The sequence below is a fragment of the Perkinsus marinus genome, assembly GCF_000006405.1.
Source record: "Perkinsus marinus ATCC 50983 genomic scaffold scf_1104296927884, whole genome shotgun sequence".
Lineage (NCBI taxonomy): Eukaryota > Perkinsozoa > Perkinsida > Perkinsidae > Perkinsus > Perkinsus marinus.
Genome location: NW_003217015.1, coordinates 524,054 through 545,330, shown reverse-complemented (window position 1 = coordinate 545,330; position 21,277 = coordinate 524,054). Strand labels below are relative to the sequence as shown.

General features: G+C 51.9%; 8 protein-coding genes across 8 annotated transcripts; 7 read left to right on the top strand and 1 right to left on the bottom strand.

Annotated features, from left to right (window-relative positions):
* Window positions 1–608: 608 nt before the first annotated feature.
* Pmar_PMAR010204 (hypothetical protein) lies at window positions 609–1,303 on the top strand (the record flags this gene model as incomplete). Its single annotated transcript, XM_002788620.1, has 4 exons — window positions 609–681; window positions 752–846; window positions 932–1,083; window positions 1,234–1,303. The coding sequence occupies 4 exons, from the start codon at window positions 609–611 to the stop codon at window positions 1,301–1,303; spliced, it is 390 nt and encodes a 129-aa protein (XP_002788666.1).
* A 1,288-nt stretch (window positions 1,304–2,591) lies between these two features.
* On the top strand, window positions 2,592–3,645 carry Pmar_PMAR010203 (hypothetical protein; the record flags this gene model as incomplete). Its single annotated transcript, XM_002788619.1, has 7 exons — window positions 2,592–2,704; window positions 2,746–2,840; window positions 2,891–2,976; window positions 3,033–3,109; window positions 3,176–3,283; window positions 3,334–3,397; window positions 3,451–3,645. 7 exons carry the CDS (start codon window positions 2,592–2,594, stop codon window positions 3,643–3,645), a joined length of 738 nt encoding a protein of 245 aa, XP_002788665.1.
* Window positions 3,646–3,750: 105 nt separating this feature from the next.
* Window positions 3,751–3,943, top strand: Pmar_PMAR010202 (hypothetical protein; the record flags this gene model as incomplete). Its single annotated transcript, XM_002788618.1, has 1 exon — window positions 3,751–3,943. A coding segment is annotated over one exon (193 nt), but the record flags the coding sequence as incomplete, so codon positions are not given.
* A 361-nt stretch (window positions 3,944–4,304) lies between these two features.
* Pmar_PMAR010201 (hypothetical protein) lies at window positions 4,305–5,803 on the top strand (the record flags this gene model as incomplete). The annotated part of the gene is made up of 6 exons (XM_002788617.1): window positions 4,305–4,424; window positions 4,909–4,994; window positions 5,151–5,266; window positions 5,335–5,425; window positions 5,470–5,557; window positions 5,606–5,803. 6 exons carry the CDS (start codon window positions 4,305–4,307, stop codon window positions 5,801–5,803), a joined length of 699 nt encoding a protein of 232 aa, XP_002788663.1.
* A 196-nt stretch (window positions 5,804–5,999) lies between these two features.
* Pmar_PMAR010200 (hypothetical protein) lies at window positions 6,000–11,853 on the top strand (the record flags this gene model as incomplete). Its single annotated transcript, XM_002788616.1, has 27 exons — window positions 6,000–6,091; window positions 6,710–6,767; window positions 6,815–6,953; window positions 7,005–7,095; window positions 7,469–7,531; window positions 7,584–7,750; window positions 7,801–7,909; window positions 7,956–8,097; window positions 8,145–8,236; window positions 8,770–8,858; window positions 8,899–9,033; window positions 9,322–9,484; window positions 9,547–9,667; window positions 9,715–9,801; window positions 9,847–9,903; window positions 9,950–10,072; window positions 10,119–10,198; window positions 10,244–10,339; window positions 10,387–10,491; window positions 10,544–10,695; window positions 10,739–10,872; window positions 10,925–11,049; window positions 11,094–11,196; window positions 11,242–11,333; window positions 11,384–11,504; window positions 11,563–11,700; window positions 11,750–11,853. The coding sequence occupies 26 exons, from the start codon at window positions 6,000–6,002 to the stop codon at window positions 11,665–11,667; spliced, it is 2,841 nt and encodes a 946-aa protein (XP_002788662.1). The 3' UTR covers window positions 11,668–11,700; window positions 11,750–11,853.
* A 99-nt stretch (window positions 11,854–11,952) lies between these two features.
* On the top strand, window positions 11,953–13,069 carry Pmar_PMAR010199 (conserved hypothetical protein). The gene is made up of 6 exons (XM_002788615.1): window positions 11,953–12,166; window positions 12,220–12,389; window positions 12,450–12,509; window positions 12,563–12,689; window positions 12,834–12,944; window positions 12,997–13,069. Exons 1-5 carry the CDS (start codon window positions 12,112–12,114, stop codon window positions 12,875–12,877), a joined length of 456 nt encoding a protein of 151 aa, XP_002788661.1. The 5' UTR covers window positions 11,953–12,111; the 3' UTR covers window positions 12,878–12,944; window positions 12,997–13,069.
* A 1,441-nt stretch (window positions 13,070–14,510) lies between these two features.
* On the top strand, window positions 14,511–17,303 carry Pmar_PMAR010198 (hypothetical protein; the record flags this gene model as incomplete). Its single annotated transcript, XM_002788614.1, has 14 exons — window positions 14,511–14,564; window positions 14,619–14,708; window positions 14,753–14,866; window positions 14,909–15,022; window positions 15,071–15,157; window positions 15,214–15,265; window positions 15,552–15,721; window positions 15,771–15,876; window positions 16,082–16,197; window positions 16,243–16,376; window positions 16,428–16,734; window positions 16,784–16,889; window positions 16,934–16,992; window positions 17,043–17,303. 14 exons carry the CDS (start codon window positions 14,511–14,513, stop codon window positions 17,301–17,303), a joined length of 1,770 nt encoding a protein of 589 aa, XP_002788660.1.
* Window positions 17,304–18,498: 1,195 nt separating this feature from the next.
* Pmar_PMAR010197 (hypothetical protein) lies at window positions 18,499–21,035 on the bottom strand (the record flags this gene model as incomplete). Its single annotated transcript, XM_002788613.1, has 2 exons — window positions 18,499–20,867; window positions 20,915–21,035. The coding sequence occupies 2 exons, from the start codon at window positions 21,033–21,035 to the stop codon at window positions 18,499–18,501; spliced, it is 2,490 nt and encodes an 829-aa protein (XP_002788659.1).
* Between the last annotated feature and the right edge of the window lie 242 nt (window positions 21,036–21,277).

Sequence of the window (21,277 nt, the reverse complement as noted above, 5' to 3'; positions counted from 1 at the left end):
TAACTTCACGCACAATGTGGGATCACATGTGTAGAACTCAGGAATCGACGTTGGTGTGATCGAGGGCGGCGTCACGTGGTCACGTGACGTTCCGTGCGTCGGGCGTTCTACGAGTTAAGTTCATTGTGGAACTGTTCTAATCTCATGACCTTTGACCAGTACTTGATGGTTGAGTCATAGTATCAGCAACGTCTTTGGTCACTTGTAGTTATGTACTACAACAACTATGCCGCACATGAGAGTTGTTGTTCGTGCGCACTGTGTGCCCAATGCATTTCACTCACAAGGATCTGCTACGAATAGTTGTGCGGAAGCTCGTTCTTTGTAGCGTCTTGCGTGAAAAACGTCAGTTGATCGATGTTGGTAGAGCGGAAGGACTCCGGAATGAGGGAGACTTCTGTGATCTTTTTTGGTAGCGTCATGACGGGACTGGACTTTAATAGCGAGTGGTAAACCTCTTCTGATGAGTAGCTCATCACCTAGCGTCGATGCCAGCGTTGTGTTGTTCACCAGTGGTGCTTGTCTTGACCAAGAAGGCGCTACAATGTGATCCAATCAGTTCTTTTAGCAACTTTTAGCATCTGCCCAGAATGCATTACTCGCTCACCATGACTCTCCTACTTCATTGCGCTTTTGGGGATAGGGATAAATTCGGGAACTCCTCCACGTGGGGCGACAACGGTAGGGGAGGAATGACGGCTACTAGTATCGACTGTTTTGGGAGAACTAGTATTGGAACGGTTGATGGCAGATCCTTACGTCAAGCCTACCGGCCCATGCACTGTGAAAGACGGCTCCCTCAAGGATTGCTATTGCCCGAACGGAATTGAACCGGTTTACTTCTCGGTGAGTGTAACTTCGCTCCGCTGTGATCACTAGAATCTGACTAGATGTGATGTCCGGGAGATATACTGATGTGTACTTATTTCAGGATAATGGTCGTTTTGGTGTGTTTTGCACCGTCAAGTGCAACAAGGCAAGCGACTGCCCACTCCCAAAACACGGATATATGCTCATGCCTTCTTGCTCCGCCACCGAGGGAGTATGCGGAATTTCATGTCACTCGGTGAGTTTGGATTGCTGGTCTTAAACTCGTCCTCCTCATCTGTTGATCGAGCGTATGTGCTTGTGTTTTCAGCCCTTCGCCTGGTGCCCAGGGTCTATGAGATGTCTACTCTCGAGTCCATTGTTTGGTTCACACTTATGCTTTTATTTACTTTGAGCCTTCCACAGGTTGAAGGTTAACAACGACAGGGGCCACACCTCTTCCGAGGGGCGGCCTCTAGTCGGCATCAAGATTTAGTTAGATTATTGTGGAGGTTGTCAGAAGATTTTGGTCTAATCGGCGACTACAGTGTTATACATGGGTTTTCACCCTCATTAACTATAGTTTGAGTTGCGTCAGTCAAGCTGGGCAGCAAAAATTGCCTAGAAAACATGCTCCAACTCAAGTGGAACCCCCTCCCCATCTCTCGATGACGAGAAGGCTCTCCAAAGGAGGCTTATCAATTATACGTCTGACCTCTTCAGAGTTATTTCATGATCTGCATACCCCACGGGGGGACAGCGCTGTGGCCGATGGGCTCCAACTTAGCGTGGTACCCTACCTGATGGGTTATAGATAATCACCGATACGGTGATTACGGTGGTGCGGGACAGTCTGTAGTCTCCGGTACCGTACTCACTTTACTTCAGCATTAGTGAGTTTTTACCGATGATGTGCTGGCCTATACCTAGGATCCGCCTGGAGCGTGGCATCGCAATTGAATCTATTCCAGACCGCAAGGGGCAAGTGCCCTAGATTTTCGAGTTGTGTGGGACTTGGTACCTTGCTCATGGAGGCCGAAGCCCTCTCTGCGGCCGTAGCCAGGTGGACCCCATGGAGAATCGCGCCTCGTTTTAACGCTTCTAACACTATCATTCTTGCCTGCTCATCTGTCGAACTTGCACGGGAAAAGGTGTAGCATGTCTTTGAAACTATCAATTCCGTCGGGACGCGCTAGGTTGGAGTTACGAATCCGAAATGGGAAGATCATACCCTCACCCAATGAACAGTTCCATCACTAGCCATGGTGCCATCTGTGCGCAGTGAGCTGCCTTGCCGATTTCGCAGAATCGGTCTTTTACCGGCCAGTCGACATGTCTGAGAGTGTTATACGTGGGGAGAGCGAAGTGCTAGGAGACGCAAATACTCGAGCGCAGAATGCAGCCAGAATATACGATATTTCTCAGACTAGTGTTAGCGGTTGTGCATCCCTTGATTAGTTAAATCACGGTTGTGGATCTGCTCGTGGCAGAGATCATGGCTCCATTTCCCATCGGGACCTCGCGGTATCATTTCATAGCCCCCGGGTTTGTCGAGTTGGAAATAATGGTGGGCCCGCGTTAAGCAAGGTGACTGGCATGTTGGAGTAAAACTCGCGCAGAGAGAGCTTACCCTCTTGCCCGATTGGTATATTACCCTGGGCGCGCCGAGATTTTGTCACGCGCCACGAAATTATTCTATGAGGCATCCTCGGGATCGGACAGGGTACGCTTACGTTTGGATCTGTAATCTGGCTCTTGAGGACAGCCCTTTTCCCCCAGTGATCATGGGTAACCTAAGCTCAGCCCATGACGCCTATATGGAGGACTTCGTCAAGCAATTAGGATGTGATTTCTGTGTACCCGACAGGAGGCTTTATCGTAGTCGTCACGCTGAAGGGTAGGAAGACAGAGCCGTCCTCAGTGTGAGCTGCCTTGTAGGGCATCTGATTCCATGTACTGTATCGGCACTGGTAAGTTATCGAGCAGACTGCCTGTGGTGCCAATACGGTCTGGAGGGAGAGGCGTCGACTTGGGTGATGCTGCTGTATCGAAGTGTTTCCAGTATCATGCTGGTGATTATCAGGCTCCGAGGGAGACCGGCTTACTGCCTTTTCTGAGCAAATCAGGAGCTGTCATGAAATGCTTATGCATCAGAAACTGGCCCTAGATGTGAGGGGCTGGGGATCGATCTGGGAATGCACATGGGTGATGTTGCCTGTTCGTAGACCATTGGGGCCATTAGAAGTGAACTGGGTGGTGATGAGAAGGACGGTAGTAGTGAGGCCTCTCGTGCGACAAAGAGGTACTATCACTATACTTGCCGCTTCACGCCGGTTCCTCTCTCACACGTCGCTTCAAGGTTGACCAGGTCGTTACTTCCGCTTGGGAGTTCCCCTGAAGCGGACACTCCTCGTTCGCTACGTGAGTGGGCAGCCGATATCCAGCTTCGTATTAAGGGAGACGATGGTGTTATTGGGTGTGTAGTCTCACTGGACCTTGCTTGAATAGCTCTTCCTCTGTTCTTAGTTCTCTCAGTGCTGCCCTGGAGCGCCTTGAGTGTGACCTAGAACACCAAATGGAATTCGAAGATGTACTATAGCCCCTAGTCCCCTATCATGGAGGTCAGAGTACTTGTGCATGCAGGCGCGTCTGGTACTGCGGTCAGGGCTGGGCGTATTGGGCCAACAAGAATCGCAGAAGCTCACTCGAACAGCTCGTGAATTGAGACTGGCAAAGAACACTTTCGCCACTTCAGCGGCTATTGCTAGGGCGGCCTTCAAAAAAATGGATGTTGTACTAAGAGGAACGATGGCATTTTATCAAGTGTGCCCATCGTAGGACTCGAAGGGTTTCATAACGCTCAGTGACATGAGGATTTTATTCGATGAGGGACGGGTTACTGGGTAGTACTGTGGGATCTCTCTGCTATACCTACGTTGGCAGATCGGGAACGCCGATAGTAGCGTGCTCTGGTAGTGAGGAGTGTCGATACTTGACGTCTCGCCGCAGTGAAGGATCTGACTCGGGCTGTGGTGATGATGCTGAGGATCGGGGAGATAGTATGATATTCCATTTGGGATTGCTGGATCCTGAACACATCTTTGAGTTCCTGGACAAGCATAAACACACTGGTCTTGTAGGTTATGGTGTCTGATCTGGACTTATATGCCTCTACAGTTACGACAGGAGGAATTCGTTATGAATTGTACTCCCCAGCTTACGTCCATTATGGACCTCATTATGAGTAGGAGAAAACGGTCGAAGCAACGGTTCAGGTAAAGAGTTATATTGGCTAGCACATGAGGAGGAATATTCCAGATACCCATTTGCATGAGGCTGATGCCCCCTGTTGTAGATCTTTACATAGTGTCGTCTACCAGCATGATCTGTTGTTGCCAGATGAGGTTACTAAGTTCAGTTTCGCTTCGCGTTGAGTATCATCATTAACATCAGAGGGAGATTTGCATAGTAGTTTTGTTATTGTTATAATAGTAATAATGACTGGTTCAATTGAAGAGGCGGTACGTAAGCTGCAACTGCTGGACGATATGGGTGATCCAGTGAAAGTTGGGGAATACCATATCATGGAGTCACCCCAAGACAAGGAAAGGCTAGAGGTAATAGCTCATGTGGCCCGCATCGTCTATAAAGGAGAGAGTCTTTCGTGAGTACGGGTCTTGGTGGGACAGTTGGTAATGTCTCGGGTCGCTGTAGGGGGGGCCATATAATTACGAATATATAGATATCAATGGAGTTTCACCCGTGATGTGAGAAACACTAGTACATAACACATTTCACATTTCACATTTCACTTGACGTGAAACGGGTGAAACTCCAATGATATGAATATAAGAACATTCAGTAGTACGTGTAAAGTGGCGTAGTATTCTGTGAGAAACCGGATATGCGCGGTATATAGTAATCGTGGAATATATTTTTCACTAGTGTTTTTCGTAACTCCATCATTTTATTAGTAGTAGGCATATAAATATGTAAACCTGATAGGTCATCGCTTAGTTCATGGTTGTCTTAGTTGTAGTAGAAGTTTCCCTACCTTGTTAGTGTTGGAGGATGTGATTAACATTGGTTTCCTCTTCTTAGAGATATATCGATACCTTCAAGCCAGAGAGTAAAGGGAAGGTGGGAGTAGCTATCACTTGTCAGAATTCAGATGACGAGATCGTCGAGTAGTACTATCAGGTCGTGATTGATACGGTGGGATACGGTATAGTGTAGGTATGTCTGTGTGGTTGACGGTAGTGGAGGTCTCTCGCCTATAATGGGGACCTGTCAAGTGATGTGAGCAGTAGTAGCTGCTGGAGGGAGGGTAGCAGTCTCGGTAGGTACTCGGACGAGCCCTGTACACGGTTCTTGGAATACAACTTTAAGGATGATAACACATGGAGGCAGTCCCAGGTCAGCTTGGATCCAGTATTGCAGTTTAGGGATAAGAAATTTGGTAATACTACTAGTAAGGGGAGGGTCAGGCATGATGTGTGTGTGGTGCTACATGTTGTTCTGTTGTAGCTATATGGAAAGAGCAGTTGGAGCATCCAGTGTGTGAGGCTGCATTTCGACGATTGCTGCAGCTGGGGCTTGTCACTACTGTTTTCGACAAGTACTTATCAGAGCTATTGTCCCATACTGGGATGGTCCTCTCAGGCACATGTTCCCGACCCCTGAGCATCTGATGGACCACTATCGTGTAGAAGATGAGAACACGGGCAAGCTCATTGACCTGCCTCATCCTGTAAGGAGCTAGGGCTTGCTGAGCAACTGGGAAATATGTGTTTTGTAGGTCAGCGGTCTTCGACTGTGGAACGCAAGTACACGTTGCTATGATTCGATCGACCCTCATCTGGCTGGCGCCCCTCGAGGGGAGGAAGAGGCTAAGAAGGTCTGGGAGGAAATGCTTGATGAGTTCAGGGAGCAGCAGGGGGCGGACTATATCGATCAACTCTTGGCCGGGCATAGAGTTGTGGCGGCTGAGGAGTAGATTCATTATGTTAGGGGTTAGAGTGCAGGCCCTTGTGGGCCGGCCTTGCGAGACTGTTTCTATCGGATGGAATACCTTAGGTATGGTTTGTGTTCACCAGAGAGGTATGATAGTAGCAGTTGTACTATTACTTTCACATGCCTTGATGCCTGTTCCCGAGTTGGGAAGGTATCGGTAGAAACTGCTATGCTCAATGATGGTACTCTCATGGATCGTGGGTAACAGCGTTCATATTGATGGTCGTCGACGCCGAGACATCTGCAGTGAGAACAGGCATCTTATAGCCGAGTAGTTGTGCCCTTCATAAGGGGGTTTGGTTACTCGCTTTAGTGATGGGAAAGCATCTGCGGGGGGTCCGAGGTCTTGTTATAGCCAGTGGGATCATTTTTCCTGTACCAGCATCTGAACGCCGATAATGACGGGAGGTTGGTCTGGAGAGTAATGGATGTCAGCGGTGCCCCATTCAACCTCTTCTGCTGGGCTATGTACCTGTTATGTTTTTCTGTCCAATCGTGTTTGGCGGCCCGCGTACTACCACCATTTTGCAAAACTGTCATGCAGTAGTCTCAGCCGTGCTTATAAGCGTTACTGTAACAACGGGCTGATCCACCAGCGATTGGATTGCCTCTTTCCCGTCATTGTCTTCTTGATCCAACTAGACGTTTGGCAGCGCCGACCATTTTGTGTGGGTCGCCAATGAGGACGTAGATGGGCATCTCGTCGTAACTGGAGAAGCATTATAGTTTTGTAGCCTCCTACATAGAGTTTCTTTATCCGTCTTCTTTGATGGAGTTAGCCGCCGATAGTGATGATGAGGGGTCCAGTCGATGGAGCCTCTGTCTCTGGTGTATACTCCTTCTGTAGTGGTATCCCCTCTACCTCGATGGTGGTAGTATCTGTCACTAGGTACGGCCTCAAGGGGCAGTATAGTATATCGGATAAGCACCTCCTCCCAGTGTGTCGGGTAAGGCTGGCGGCGGTATCATCTACCCTTTCCGTCTCCCTCGTTAGGGCGTTGTGCAAGGGTTCGGCTTGAGGGGTGGTTGGAGGGCCCCTTTGAGCTCCTTCCTGGTGTCCCTAGGGTCCGTTGGGCCGGAGCTGTGCACGACCATATCCGCTTGGTTCATCGCTAGGCCAAGTATTGGTATTGGTAAGGAAGCTATACATTGATCAGTCCTCTATGGGATGTGGTCCTGTTCAGGGTGTGTGATAGGAGGCAATATGTTCACCACATGCGTAGTGCTGGGTGCGGTGATCCTGGTTCAGGAAGGCAACTCTCGAGAGATCACCAGGTCCTTTATCATCAACCCTATTATCGCTCATCTAGCAGGCTTGGTATGTTAGCGTGCATCCCAGTAGCAGCCCTCAATCGTTTAGGTCGTGATAGTGCTGGGCCAGCGGGAGAGCCCTTCTGACGGTGCCTGGTGGTGGTGGTGGCTACTGCTTATCATAGGGGTCTGCCTAGGCCTTCTTACAGTTTCTAATGGCTGTCGTAAGCCATCGCGGACCCATCATCGTGAGTTACATCTATTCTGTTGTTGGTACATGCTCATGTAAGGGTCATGCTTGGCTCCACCGCTACTAGGCAGGGACGATCACAGCTGGGCTGTGGGGATAGAAGTCATCACTGCTCCCGAACGTGACGCGTCCCACCATGTCGATCAGGTTGTTCATGGAGATCGGGTATATGACATCTCGTTGCGGCGATGCAGGCAGCGGCTATTGCAGGTGACCGCACTCTACATGACTCCCTTGGTATTGCCTTCTCTCGTCAGTTCAGTTCCCACGGTATCGACTTGTACTCCGTGAAGATGTGTGATTGTCGTCGTGCCCCCTCATGGGACAGCTATAATGATGTATTGTGGGCCATCGCTGCCTCCTCACTGTTGTGCCGTATACAGTTACACTTTAGCAAGGAGCATGAGGTGCAGCCATCGGGGCTACTGTGTGAGACGGCCCTGATCTACATATGGTCTTGGTACCCTCCCCCTGTCCAGTTGCTTCCCCCGTATTCGACAGTGACCTCCCGCCCCAGCCTACTGGATATGTGGTAGCCTCGGACGTCGCTTCGGACATCATCGTGAGTGATGGTCGACGATCTATGACGTAGCCTTTAATCGGGCATAATCTTTGGAGTGACGCTCCTCCTCAGAGGTGTCGGCTGGTGGACGATCGCCTCCTCTCGAATAGCTGTCGTCCGAGACGTTAGAAGGCCTCATTCTGGTGTAGAGATGTTCATCTGCAGTGAGCTCGGTGACATATCCATGGTCATGGTCTCTGACTTGGATGATGATGTGGGGTCGGCCTCTGCTGAGTCGTGGCACACCTCGTTACGCCTCAGTCAAAGAACGCCATTCTGAGTAGACTCAGCGATAGGAACATCGAAGTTGTCGCTGATGATGTACCCCTGTACATGAGGTTGCTCATGTTCTTGTAAGTAGCCAGCAGTACTATGCGTGTCGAGCATACTATACCAGGTGTTCGAGTCGTGCACCCTTATGTGAAGGGAAGGGGAGTGCTATGCTACTGTGGTTTAGAAGGGTAGGCACGGAGCTACCTCGTTTACCTTTCTAGACGCTCGTCCAGGTGCGGTATGTGCTAGCGGCGCCCGTTGATCTACCGTTATATTTCACCATCGGAGCCTGGGCTTCAGGCCACCCTACAGGGGGATCTCGCAGCCTAGTCGCTGTCACTATATCCCTAGTCTGGCTCGCAGTACGTGTCCGATATCGCAACTCCACGGCGACTGCGGCACCCCTTAGGGACTATCCTTGGCCTCATGCATAGCATTGATGACCATAGCCGAGGCCTCTGAGGTTCCCCTGTCCTTGCTGAGCTTGACGGTGTATCCAATCGGTTTGAACATGGGAACTCTATGGAGCAGCACCACGGCCCTCCGCCTTTACAGGTATGGTAGTTCCTCCCTCAAAAGTCTGCTCGAATGGGTCTGTCAGTTAACCATGCAGAGTGGGGGACGTCCTGACCTATGGTCTTCGTAACATGTACTTAGCCTTAGCGTTGCCAGTAGCCCTTGGAGGTGGCGCCCTCCTATCAGGTAGGCCATGCCCTCGTCGTTCACTAGTGGCCGTGTTCAGGCCCTCAGTATGAGACCGTATTAGCCTTGATCGCAATCCTCATAGCTTTGGCCGGCCTTGGTGAACTTAGCAGGATGAGATTCACACGTGAGGTGTACGAGGAAGGACAGTTCTGTCTCACCGGTGTCGCCCTGCGTAGGTATCACCGGATGCTCTATGATAGCGGCATATTTTTTGTATTGTCTTTATATCATGAGTACCATGAATAAGGAAGTCTCATAGGCCGCCATGTATTCCTCACCAGTTTCAGTTGCTTCTTGTTCACTTGGGTTTAGCGTGGAACTAAGGGATGCGATCCGCTCGGTTCCAGCATTAGTTCTCTATCGTGGTCTTCTGCCTCCTGTACGGTAGACTACTCGGTTATCGCATCCAAGGCGGCGTTAGTCTCTTAGTTCTTTCTCATGTCCCCAAAGTCCGATACAGGCCAAAAAGGTCCAATATTCGTGATGCCCCAGTCGAGCCCCCCAGCTGAGGAAAGCGGCAAGGAGTCGGCCGGCCCTGCGAAGGCCCCTCCTGTGGAATACATCAAACCGGTAGAGGACGGTCTGAGTCTACCGAAGCTACTGTTCATGGAGAAGGAATGGAGGTGAGCTCCTCGTCGTCATCATCCCGGCGCTCTGTGGTCCCTCACTTGGTGGTCTCTGGCAGTTGGTCGGCGTTGGTGGTGAACATTGTTCGAACTCTGGGCGCCTCCCTCGAACGAGATGCTGAGATAGATGCTGTGTTCCCTGGCCAGTATATGATCGATGCCTTCAAGAGGAACCTCAGTGTATGCAGGGAGGCGCAATTACGCTGAATCAAGCATGCTTTGGTCAGCTGAAGAATCAGCAAGATGCGACTATACTCTGTGAGGAGCTCGCCAAACTCGATCTCGTCATGGTTAAAACTGATGGAGTTCACGAGGTATCAAAGACGCCTTCTTCCTCAACATTACTGGTCCTCGTTCAGAATGAACGCTTCGAACCAGAGTACGACTACAGTCTAGTCTACCATCTGCATCCTCATGTAGGTCCCCTCAATCTGGTCTTGGTCTATGCTGGTATTCTGACAGGTGCTCAACTCTGTCCGGTTCATGCGTTCCGGGGCTCCATTTGAAGTTGGTGGTGTCGATGAGGCGGTATCCCAAATGCAGGATGTGATCGTCAAGCTGACGAAGCGTATGAATCGTCTAAAGGTAGGGGCCTAGGGGCCTCTGTGATGACCGTCAGGGACCCTCTCAGGGTTTCTACTCCAAACTAGACGACAAGGAGAATCTCGTCACGGACTGGCTCTTGCTGGCCGAGGACCCCGAGTACCTTAGGTATGCGTTGTATGTTGTATAGGGATGGGGTTATTGTCGTGGAAGGTTCCAAGAGCTCACTTGCATACTCCAAGTCATTTGCGGCAGCTCCGAGGGGTCTGCCGATTCTATTCTTTTTAAAGTAGCCCAAGAGCGACCCGAGTAAGAAGGAGTTCCCTCTGATCGACGATCGCTATCACTCCTTGTAGGTTCTGGCGTCGCTTCATGATAGCTCTCTACCACCTTATGGTTGACCATGCTATGGCCGACTTGGGGACAGTGGCAGCTGATGCACCCACGTATACACGATGGGAGTAACGGAGGGAGGCGGCACGACACGTGGCGGGCATATGGCTGTCATCTCAGATTCTTCACGAGCATCACATATGATGTTGGAGGCTTCCTGCTCTCTTTACGCGACATAGAGCACGCTATACTGAGGGGTAACCAGTACCCGCCGCCTGGAGAGCTCTTACGAGTCATGGGCAAGGCCGACCCCAGGAGAGGCTTCATACTCAGTAAGCATTACTCTCGATGGGCTTCCAATGGTCGTCGCTGTAGATCCGATTTATGCCGATCCTCGAGTTCACTTCCTTCTCTCTTGTGGGGCCAAAAGCTGCCCTCCTGCAGTGTCCATTGCCAAGATGAACGACAGTAAATGGGAGTCTGTGGCCGCTGAAGCTGCTAGGAATTTTGTAGGTTGCCCTGCAGCCCTTGGCTCGACTACCCTGCTGCCTTGTTCGGTAGGTAACAGACGAAAACCAAGTTCGATACGACGCGGACAACAACGTCTTGCATCTCAACAAAATTTTCAGTTGGTATAAGAAGGACTTCGGGGGCACGGAAGCTCTGATGCTCCTCAACATTCAGAGGTTTGCTGCTCTCGGGCTCAGCATCGGTCGTAGTGTTCTGGTAGGTACGCCGGTGAAGGGTGGGAGGTTGCTGCTAAGATGGAGGGTAAGACTCCTAAGGTGAAGTACATGAGATACAACTGGGAGCCCCATGCCTCGAGGATCAAGGTGGGTCCATCTCCTGGAGGGCTCAGGATGGTGTATTTACTGCAGACGTACTCACCAGCTAAATCGGATGCTAACACTTTCAAGATGATATCGTCCTATCTCAAGACTAGTTTCGGCACACCCACCTCTCGGTCGCGGTAGGCCTGGTGTCACCGGTCGGTTGGGATTTATCACAACTCCATGTTAGGTATGCGGAGATCCGTCAAGAACGTCGGGAGTTGGAGCCGTTGGAGAGGAAGGCAACGGAGGACTTGAAGGCTCGCATGGATAAAATACAGGAGGAAAACGAGAAGGCCCGAGAGGAGACGGTGAGGGTTGCTCTCAGCCGCTCCTGATTGAAGTTTAATTTTCCGGGATCGTGTTTAGGCAAGGAAGTTCCAGTTGCAAGTACAAAAGGCCAAGGCTAGTGCTGAGGGCGCGGTGGTGGTCCGTCCTGAGGAGGTTGGGTTACCTTCTGATAAGAAGGAATAGGAAAGATGGTCGATGAGGAGGAAATCGGTGGGGGTGAGCTCAGGGAGTGTTGCGAGTCATGTCGGGTGAATAGTTGGCTCAGGTGAGTATACAATCTAGTGAATGAGAGTTAGTGAGTGGACCCCCAAAGTACGTGGGTGAAATTGCATATGGAATATCCTGGGTGTTTCCTTTTCTCCTATCAGTAGATGGCAGACTGTTGCGCTAGTTGTGGAGCATCGGGTCGTTATCCTCGTCAGTTGGACTCTTGGTATGGTCATGCTACCACGCTACTTTATAGTTGGGTTCCTCCTTCTGGGGGGAGTGGATTGGAGGAAGGGGCAGGGCTGTTGGGCGAAGCCGTCCTCATCCTCCTCCCCTCCCGGCACATCCCCTGAGGCTTCCACTGAGGTTGTCCTTCCAGAGGCCCTCAGGGGTCACGACCTACCTAGGCCTGTGACGGGAATGCTCCGTAATCAACTAACGCCTGGGTCGGTGGTCAACCTTACAGTTAATGTCGGTGAGTAGTTGATGAGCCTCTACAGTACCAACGATAATATCGGCTACTATCAGGTGAAGTCATAGAGATATCACTGGTTGGGAATCCATCAACCGGCTACACCTGGCAGGATGCTGATCACCCTGAGGCTGAGGGTAGTACCCAAGCTGAGGCTACTCAAGGCAGCAGTAACAACATTGACGATCCCTCAAGGGTCGTCGGATTCCTAACCCAAGACTATAAGGTATAGTGCCCTCCTCCTCCTTCTCCTCTTCTGATCTACATCATACCTCCTCCCGTGCAGGCGGATCCTCATCCTGAAGGGTTTGTGGGCAGCGGCGGCACTCATCATTTTTATTATCAAGTAGGGCTAATCTCATGGCAACCGATCCCGCATAGGCGTTCGTGTATAATCAGGCGCTAAACCCCGGAGACTGCCAAGCTAGATTCGTTTATACTCGTCCATGGGAGCACGCCTCGGTTCGTGAGGAGGACTACACTAGGGCCAACTTGAGGGTATCGGATGACGCCGCAGATGGAAGAGGTTCGTATTACGGGAAAGAGGTGGACGACGATCAACTTCCGGAGGGATCGCAAGTGCGACATAAGGCCTCTACTGAGTCCAGTCGTGATCATCACTACGCCGTCATGTGTGAGAGGTTTGACATGTAGTTGTGTGTGCCCTCAGGCTCGCACTCAGTGTCAGCGGAAGGAGGGGAGGTCGAACTCTAAGGGGGGGATAGTCTTACAGCCTGAGGAGGAGGAGGAAGAGGTGGCTTAGAGGAGGGATGAGGAGAAGGTAGTCGGGGTGGATATTATCCTGTTTGATGTTGGCTTGAGGTCCTTTTTAGGTGACCAAAGGAATAACACAGCCGGGATAGCCGGCGACTTGTCGTCTTGTTTATTTCCATTTTTTCAGCAGAGGACAACCTCAGTGTTGTGGTTGGGGGCATGTGGAATTCGCTCGTTATCATCACCACAATGGTCAGTTGTACCTCTCTCGGTATGGTGACCCTCCTATCACGATTCCCTCTGGGATTCCTCCTTCTGGGGGGAGTCGATTGGAGGAAGGGGCAGGGCTGTTGGGCGAAGCCGTCCTCATCCTCCTCCCCTCCCGGCACATCCCCTGAGGCTTCCACCGAGGTTGTCCTTCCAGAGGCCCTCAGGGGCCACGACCTACCTAGGCCTGTGACGGGAATACTCCGTCATCAACTAACGCCTGGGTCGGTGGTCAACCTCACAGTTAATGTCGGTGAGTAGTTAATGAGCCTCTACAGTACCAACGATTATATCGGCTACTATCAGGTGATGTCATAGAGATATCACTGGTTGGGAATCCAACAACCGGCTACAGCTGGCAGGATGCTGATCACCGTCGTGGTAGCCCTGAGGGTCAGAACACTATCACTAATATCCCTCTTCTCGGAGGGCCTCTCGAAAGCCTCAACGGTCGGACGTCATCATCCAATAACGGACTCGAACGAAGATCTACAGGAGATGGTATAGAGGAGACCTTAAAGGTCGTAGGGTTCTTAGCCCAAATTTTCAAGGTGTGGTTTCGGCCCTCCTGATCGAATCCGTGCCTCTCATTATATAGGTGAATCCTCACCCTGCAGGGTATGTGGGCACCGGCGGCATTTATTATTTTTATTATCAAGTACAACACATTAGGGCGGCGGTGGTTGACCCCACATAGAGACGATCAGGCACTAAGGCCTGGAGACTGCCAACTCCGCTTCGTCTACACTCGGCCATGGGAGCACGTGTCCATCCCTGAGGAGCACTATGCAAGGGCCAACGTTAGGGTGTCCGGGGGCAAGGCAGACGGCAGAAGTTATTGTGAGAGGAGGGTTCAACTCCCGGAGGACTCGAGTGGGCCCCAAGTAGTACTATGGGCAACTACGGTGTATAGTCGATATCTTCCTCAGGAGTACGTCATCCTGTGAGTAGGGATATGAGAAGGCCACGAGTGCATTACTGTTTGACTTACCACTGCTACCGTTTGCAGTACCAACGTTGACGCAGCTTGAATAGTTACCATGTAGTAGTAGTCGGCCGCCGCCGCCGACCCCCCTTCTGTTCGGAACGTCTCGATCATCTCTGCTCACCTCTGTGTTTTTCCACTGGCCCCTCCTCTCCCTCCTCCTCCCCTTATGCCTGGTAGCCAGTTGCCAAGGTGGGAGTACGCAGAGCCCCTTGGTCTTCTTGCACCATTGTGTGTATGTGATTATTACAACCAACACTACTAGAGGCTCCTCCTGAGCATCTAGCTAGAGTACTGCGAGTAGCTACTGAGTATTTTACCTGTTGAGTGCTGCTGTGTCGGCTCTTGGTGTATTCTCTTGGAAACAGTTCTACGTCCTCTATGGCTAAGCACCATTCTCCCCGATGCGGAGGTGCAGGAAGCTCTCCCACTACGGTAGGCTTCCATCACCCAGGCCCTCTCTCGAGAATAGGGGAATTGCCTCCTCAGACCACCGTGCTCCAGCAGCTGTCCCGGCTGGCATGTAGCAACCTCATGCAGGGCCTTCTTGGGGCGATATCAGCAGTAGATGGTATCAGAGTAAGCCTGCACTCTCATACACGATGCGGTACTGTTGCCTGCAGGCCCAGTTGGCCTTGGGGCCTTCTTCTCCTCCTCCTCGCGAGGATTCGGCAAGCAGTTATGAGGAGGCTGAGTGGATGATTAACGAGCTCATATTCTTGGAACAAACCCTAGCAGTAGGCAACTCGTAAACAAATCAATTGCAGCTTCAGCTGTAGGACCACGGCTCGGCGGTATCATCGCTGAACGAGAAGGTCAGGACACTTCTGGAGCTTGCCGAAGAGCGACAAGAGCCCAGCGGCTTGCCTGTATCAAGTGGTGGTGTTAGGGCGGTAGGAATGACGGAGTATAGGCGGCCCGAGTACCTCGTCGTGGTCTAGGGACCCGATGTATATCCTACCTGCGAGAAGTCTGCTCACGTTACGAAAGCCACAGTCTCAGCAGGAGGGGAGAGGGGAGGGCGTCAAGTATTGTACAACCGCATAAGTTTCTCTTGGGGGATGCCGCTATTGGTTTATCTCAGGCCGCAGACAAGCCCACGATACTGACTGGTGATGAGAAAGTGGCCGAGGATGGTAAGAGAGGCTTTGTATCGCTCGTTGGCTTATATACGCAGAAATCTACTCGGCGTTCGGGCTCCGGATCTCGGTGGTGCTAGAGTGTCTCATACAAGAAATCCTCCTGGCTATTAGGTTCAGCTGACTGCTGAACCAGAACCCCTCACTGGCCTGATTGATGTTTTCTCCAAATTCCAGCGCCAAATTAACGTCCTCGCTCGCGTATATGAAGCCCTTGCATACGGGAATAAGAGAATTTTCCGACTAATAGATCACTGGAAGGTGTAGACTTCCGCCTTGTCAGAGCCAGCCTTATCCCTACGACTGAGCTGCAGCGACAACTCCCCCTCTAGTACGGTCATTGTAATCGATGATGACGAGCCTGTAGTGGGAGAGGCTGTAACTGCGTCCCCCAAATCCCCAGACAGTTCCCATGGGACTCACTCTCCAGAGGAGCCTACACGATTGAGCAAGGTAGGGTGGGGAGCAAGGCTGCTGGTTGAGAAGAGTTACGTGTGAACAGGCGGCCAAGAAGCGTCGTCGGAAGAGGAGAGCTCGACAGCGACAACGAGCCATAATGGGGCTGGTCAACCGAGAGAAGGCTGGAGAAGACCTCAGCGAATTTGAAGGTGATATTGAGCGGCTTCTTTGGATGATCGCGCGAGTGGCTCGCTGCTCTCGAGTGTGGGAAAATATACACCTTGTCAACTACCTGTGTTGGTTACAATATGAGAATTCCCGTGAATTTCTGTTCGTTTCTGTGCGCTTCTACGTGAATTCGCGCTCAGCTGAGGTGAGGAGAACGAACATATATTCCAACACTGATGTTGTCAGTTGACGTTCTGGAGAGCTTCCTCAATGATGAAGTGCCTCTGCCTCCGTCTGCCTGCCTACCACCGGAGCTGCTCCGGATGGCCAGAGAACTTTGCGAGGAGTGGGAACGGCAGCAGGTGGTCGTTTTAAGATCTCCATTATTATAAGTGGCTACTTTCCAGATGCAGCAAGAGGACAAGCTAGAAGAAGTGGAGTACTTCATGATGGATCTCGCCAATGCCCGGCAGGAAGATGAGTCTGTTGGTCAACGACTATCTGAGGGCGTTCATCGAGGTTGTGAACAACAAGCCGAGCCGTAGGAAACAACATCGATGCTCGGCGTGCTTCATTCGATTATGCTCACTAGGAACTCTACTTCGATATCATCTGGTCCCCCTGATCCAGGCAGTCGGCCTTCGACTTCATCCCATTTACCACCTGAGGATGAAGTTGTTACAGCACCCTGTGATTGTGTTCGCGGCGGTAGGTCCATGTTCTACTCCGTGGCGTTCGGCAGTTGTCGATGCTGTATGAATTGCAGTAGGCCGAGGCTTGGTTGCATTTCAGGAGGCATACCAGTTTGGAATGAGTGGGAAACGCTCGGACAAGTAGCGTGGAAAATAGAAGACATGCTTGAAGAAGTCGTTCCTCCAACGGCAGCCAAGCGCGATCGTGTGAGCAAAACTCGGGGGCTTTTTCTTCAATCAATTACGTCATTTTTAGCCCACCGGCATCACCGACGCTCGGCCTCCAAGATCGCGGAGGACGATGAGTGGATCAGGGGAGATGAAGATTGAGATAACGCGGACTCTGAGAGCAGTCCGAGAAGGTCACTGTGGCTCGGCCAGACCTCTGTGATGCTTCGTCTCTCAGGTGTTGATAGTTTACCCGTTCGATCGTCAGCAAGCCAGCGTTTACTCGAACTAAGATCTGTGAGTACACGGTGTGCATCAGTAGCATGACTTGTATTGCATCATCACAGGTCATGGACTGCCTCGAGGACTCCATGCACAGCGCCGGTGAAAACGACCCGTCTGCTCCTCCTAGAGCTGTTGTGGATATGTTGAGGGCTACTCTCGAGAAGATGTGGCCACGTTCGAGCCCCAGACTAGAATGCTGGCAGCAGTCTCCGGAGCAGTCTCCATCCCAACGACGACGGTCGCGGCGAGGGCGGACGCCGATTAAACCTCTTGATGTGAGTGGCTTAATCGCCCACCTTAACAGCGACGAGTTCGTTATCTGATTGTCTCGCGAACGCTTTTGTGGTGTTTTACTTAGTGGGGATATTAATCTCAACGTGTACTATGATATACCGCATAAGATAGGAGTTGATTTGATGATATACGGCACATACGCCGGCCACACGTCCTATATTTGGATCAATCCCGCTCACTTGAGGTCGGAGTTTCGAGCGATAACCCCAACAACACAACAGGGCAACTCAATGTTAATGGTATAAGCCTTAAACACCTCTGATTCTCCTTATCTGCCCGGGACGAGGGTGAGATGTGTCAAGTCGGGGAGCGAGTAGGACATTCTCGGATGGTCTTGGAGTGCCACTGGGCGTCGACACTGCCCCCTCGGCAGAACTTGCAGCTAGTTCTCTCCAGCTGGGTGGTCGTGACTCAGAGACTGCAGTCGACGCTTGACGGTTCTTGTCTCGTGTGGTCGGCCTTCTATCACTCAATCCTCCTTTAGACAAGAGATTAGTGGGAGTTCGCAGGCTCGGGAGCATCTTGACGGCCACAGTGTTACCTTGCTTCGCTGAATCCTCCACGAATGCATCACGTGTTCGGGGAGTTCCTCGTCGGAGTGGTCCTTTCACTTCCCGCTCGATGTTTGCAATACGTTCATCCATCGCATGCAAGTCTGCCAATATCCGTTCGCTTTCCACGGAGAGGCGCGGGGCCGACTCAGCTCGATTCAGATCGCCATCTTCTGGTCTCGTCGAACCGATGAGATACGGAGATAGATCTATACGACATTCGGGTACTTTCCTCGCTCGAGTCGGTGACCGATACTTCCTGTCCGCTGACGTTACCTTGAGTGGAAGAGACGGGGCTGCAGGGATGCATGCCTTATGGTAAATCGATCGTGGCCGTTCTCGCGGTGCATCGTTGGGGGACAGCACTATGGTGAGCTTCTCACGCGGTCTAGGAGGGCTTCCAGTAGGAGTACTTGCTGGCGATGACAGTCTCTGTTCCTTCAAAGCAACTGTCAACCGACGCAATCTGTCCTCGATACGGCGAAACCTCTGTTGATAAACTAGCGGCAAGCGACAAGGTGGTATCCCATCGTTCTGGTAGGAGAAGTCATCGACTGCAGAATCCATACAAAACCAGAGGAACCCTGGACGGTGGACACTAACCGACAGTCGGCTGTGCCCCTCTCACATAGCCGGGATCGACTCTGCTACTGACAACGCAACAACTGTTGACTCATGCCGAAACAGAATCCAGAAACGTGTTTCCACCGTTGGCCAGCGTCGAATTGATACACCCTTTGAGCAACTCCTCACGGTCAGGACGCAGAGTGGACTTCCATGAATTAGTGTCGATAGAGAGGAGGCGATACCCATGCAACTTCACAATACGACGCAAGAGTTCAGTTTTGCCGTCATACCCTACATGACGTGAGCCATCACTGTCTACACAGTGGACGAAGTGAGCAGCACCGTCAGCTTCTATTAGTAATGTAGGCTGCCTCGACGTCCTGTCGACCAGAGCGATATCACATACAATGCCAGGGAGACTGGCCGACAAATCATATTCAGAGACCACATCCCAATGAGGGTAGACCTCGCTCACGAGAGGCTCCAGCTCTCTCAAGATCTCGTCCTGGAAGGAGCTACTGGTCGGCAAGGAATTGCTCCGTGCCTCAGCTGCAGCCCTGGCGGCCAGGGCATGCTCGTCGGGACTGAGTAGCTGAAAGCCGTATTGCACTGCTGCCCATTCAATCGCCCTATGCACACGAATGAGGGCAGCGGATTGCAAAGAGGCTGATGCACAGCGGCTGAGGACATCTCGCAAGAGCCTCTCGTCGAAATGGTCAAGGACTGCCATAGCCCACGCCAGCACGGGTAGGTCCTGAGTGGACAGCTTAGTTGAAGCACCTCGGAGGACTTCATGTGCAGCCTCAGTTCGATGAGAGTTCGCCGTGAGAGCCCACAAAAATACCGCCAGATGGTTGCGGACCTTTTCCGTAGATTGCTGCCGGAGAACACTAGCAGCCAACAAGCAGCATCTCTCCTGTAGCTCGTAATGGGACAAACGTACCGTGGCGAGACCCCACATTATGGACGTCAAGTCGGCAAGGTCCGCTCCTGCTGCCCCCTCTAGCTGCTTACAGCGACCAACTACGGCATCTGCAAATCTCAAGGCTGTTTCAGGGAACTCTGTTAGGATCTGTCGAGGGTTGGTCGCGTTAGCAATTCCTCTAAAGATTCTCCCAGCCACCGAGAGGGTCAAGAGCTCAGCCTTGACCGACCCCACCCAGTCGGCGATGGCTATCACTTGATTCTGTGTACCAAGAAGCTTCGAAATCGGCCCGACGAGCTGAGATACACCTTTCACGTCGTCATCAGTCCAGTCGGTCCTCAGACCATTAACATTTGCAATACTCTTGACCAGTGTCGGGAAGTCCTGGCTAAGTCCTAGCCCGACAATGCCCGATAGGATTGGAGCTTGCACCTGGGGCCTCGCGGCTGCCAACGAGCCCTCATCGACGTTTGTTAGTAGTATGGAAGCAAGCCTAGTGAGTTTGGGGGATGGGGAGGCGAGACTTGCCCAGAGGATGCTGCCCACATCCGACAAGGCCAAGGGCCCAGTGCACTCCACCATGGCGATGTTCACGGCTTCAAGCAGCTGGTCGAGGCCATGCCCACACTGACTCCCGAGTAGACTGCCTATCGCTCGGCTGAGGTTAGCTAGGGTGCGGGGGTCCAACTCGTGTTCTTGGCATGATACCAGTCTGAGGATGCGAGTCTTCAAGTGCTCTGGGGGTGCCTCACGCCTCCGTGCGTAAGCCGTCATGATAGTAGCAAGATCGACCAGCCCGAGATCAGCGGTTTCTACGTGGGTTGCGTCACCGGACTTACCAGCCTCTCGGAGAACTCGTCTTTCGGCCCATACGATTTGGGATTTCTGATGGTCACTGAACGAGGAGATGTCAACCCTTCGGGGGAATTCCCGAAGTAGGTCGACAACACATTGTTGACCATCGAACATGTACGCCAAACTCCTCAGCACCATAGTGTGGCTAGCAGGCTCTACAACAGCCTCGTCCGTACGAGAATGGAGTCTCCTCAACCAATCAGAGGCCAGAACTTCAACGAAGGTATCATCTGCTATACCGCACTTCGCTGCACCATAGGCCACATTAGCAACAGCTGAGGCCGACATTGACTGTAGCCCTATCCGGCCAGTGCAATGCCGCGTTATTAGAGTCATCTCATCCACCCATGGTAGTTCCAACTTGCCGATGGACAGCGCGACCTCCCCGAGGGCTCGTCCTTGGACCCTTGACAAGGTGTCGTCGTTGATCCGTCTCCTCAAGACCCCACATAGACCATCTACTGCATCCCGATTGGCCTCGGTGAACTTGCGGTTGTGCCCAAGCTCAAAGAGTAACTCTCGCACAAGCCTGATGTTGGCCGGCCTCTCGACGAGCAGCTCCGTGAGGTTCCTACAGAAGCCTCGAGCAGAGAGGAGACTCTCATCGCTGCCTCGGCGGAGGGATCTGACCAGCTTCTTTTGAATATCGTACTCATGGCCCTTGGGGGCATCTGATACTACCAACCGATGGGAACCTGCCAAGAGGATGATCGACTCCTCGACGACTTCAGTCCGAGCCCACCTCGCTCTCCGACAAGTGCAGCCGTAGAGCAGCTTCTCGTCGCTATAGTGAATAGTACTTTGCCTGAGCGACTGCCCAGGGAGACGAGTGTGAGGCACATCGAAGGCAGCGATGACGGCATGAGTGGGAGTCTATGCTGACGGGGAGAGCGGCGGCTTAAAGCACAGCGAGCACGGAGTATCCAGAAACAACAGAGTAATTGCATGCACTCCCATCATACATTCAATCGTCCCTGTGATAGTACGATTTTTAACCAAGACTGATACTGGCCTGTCGACTAACTCCCACTGTATCGTCTTTGGTCCCTACTTACCCCATAGCAAAGATCACTACCGCCTCAACGGTGGACTTAGGCCCACGTGA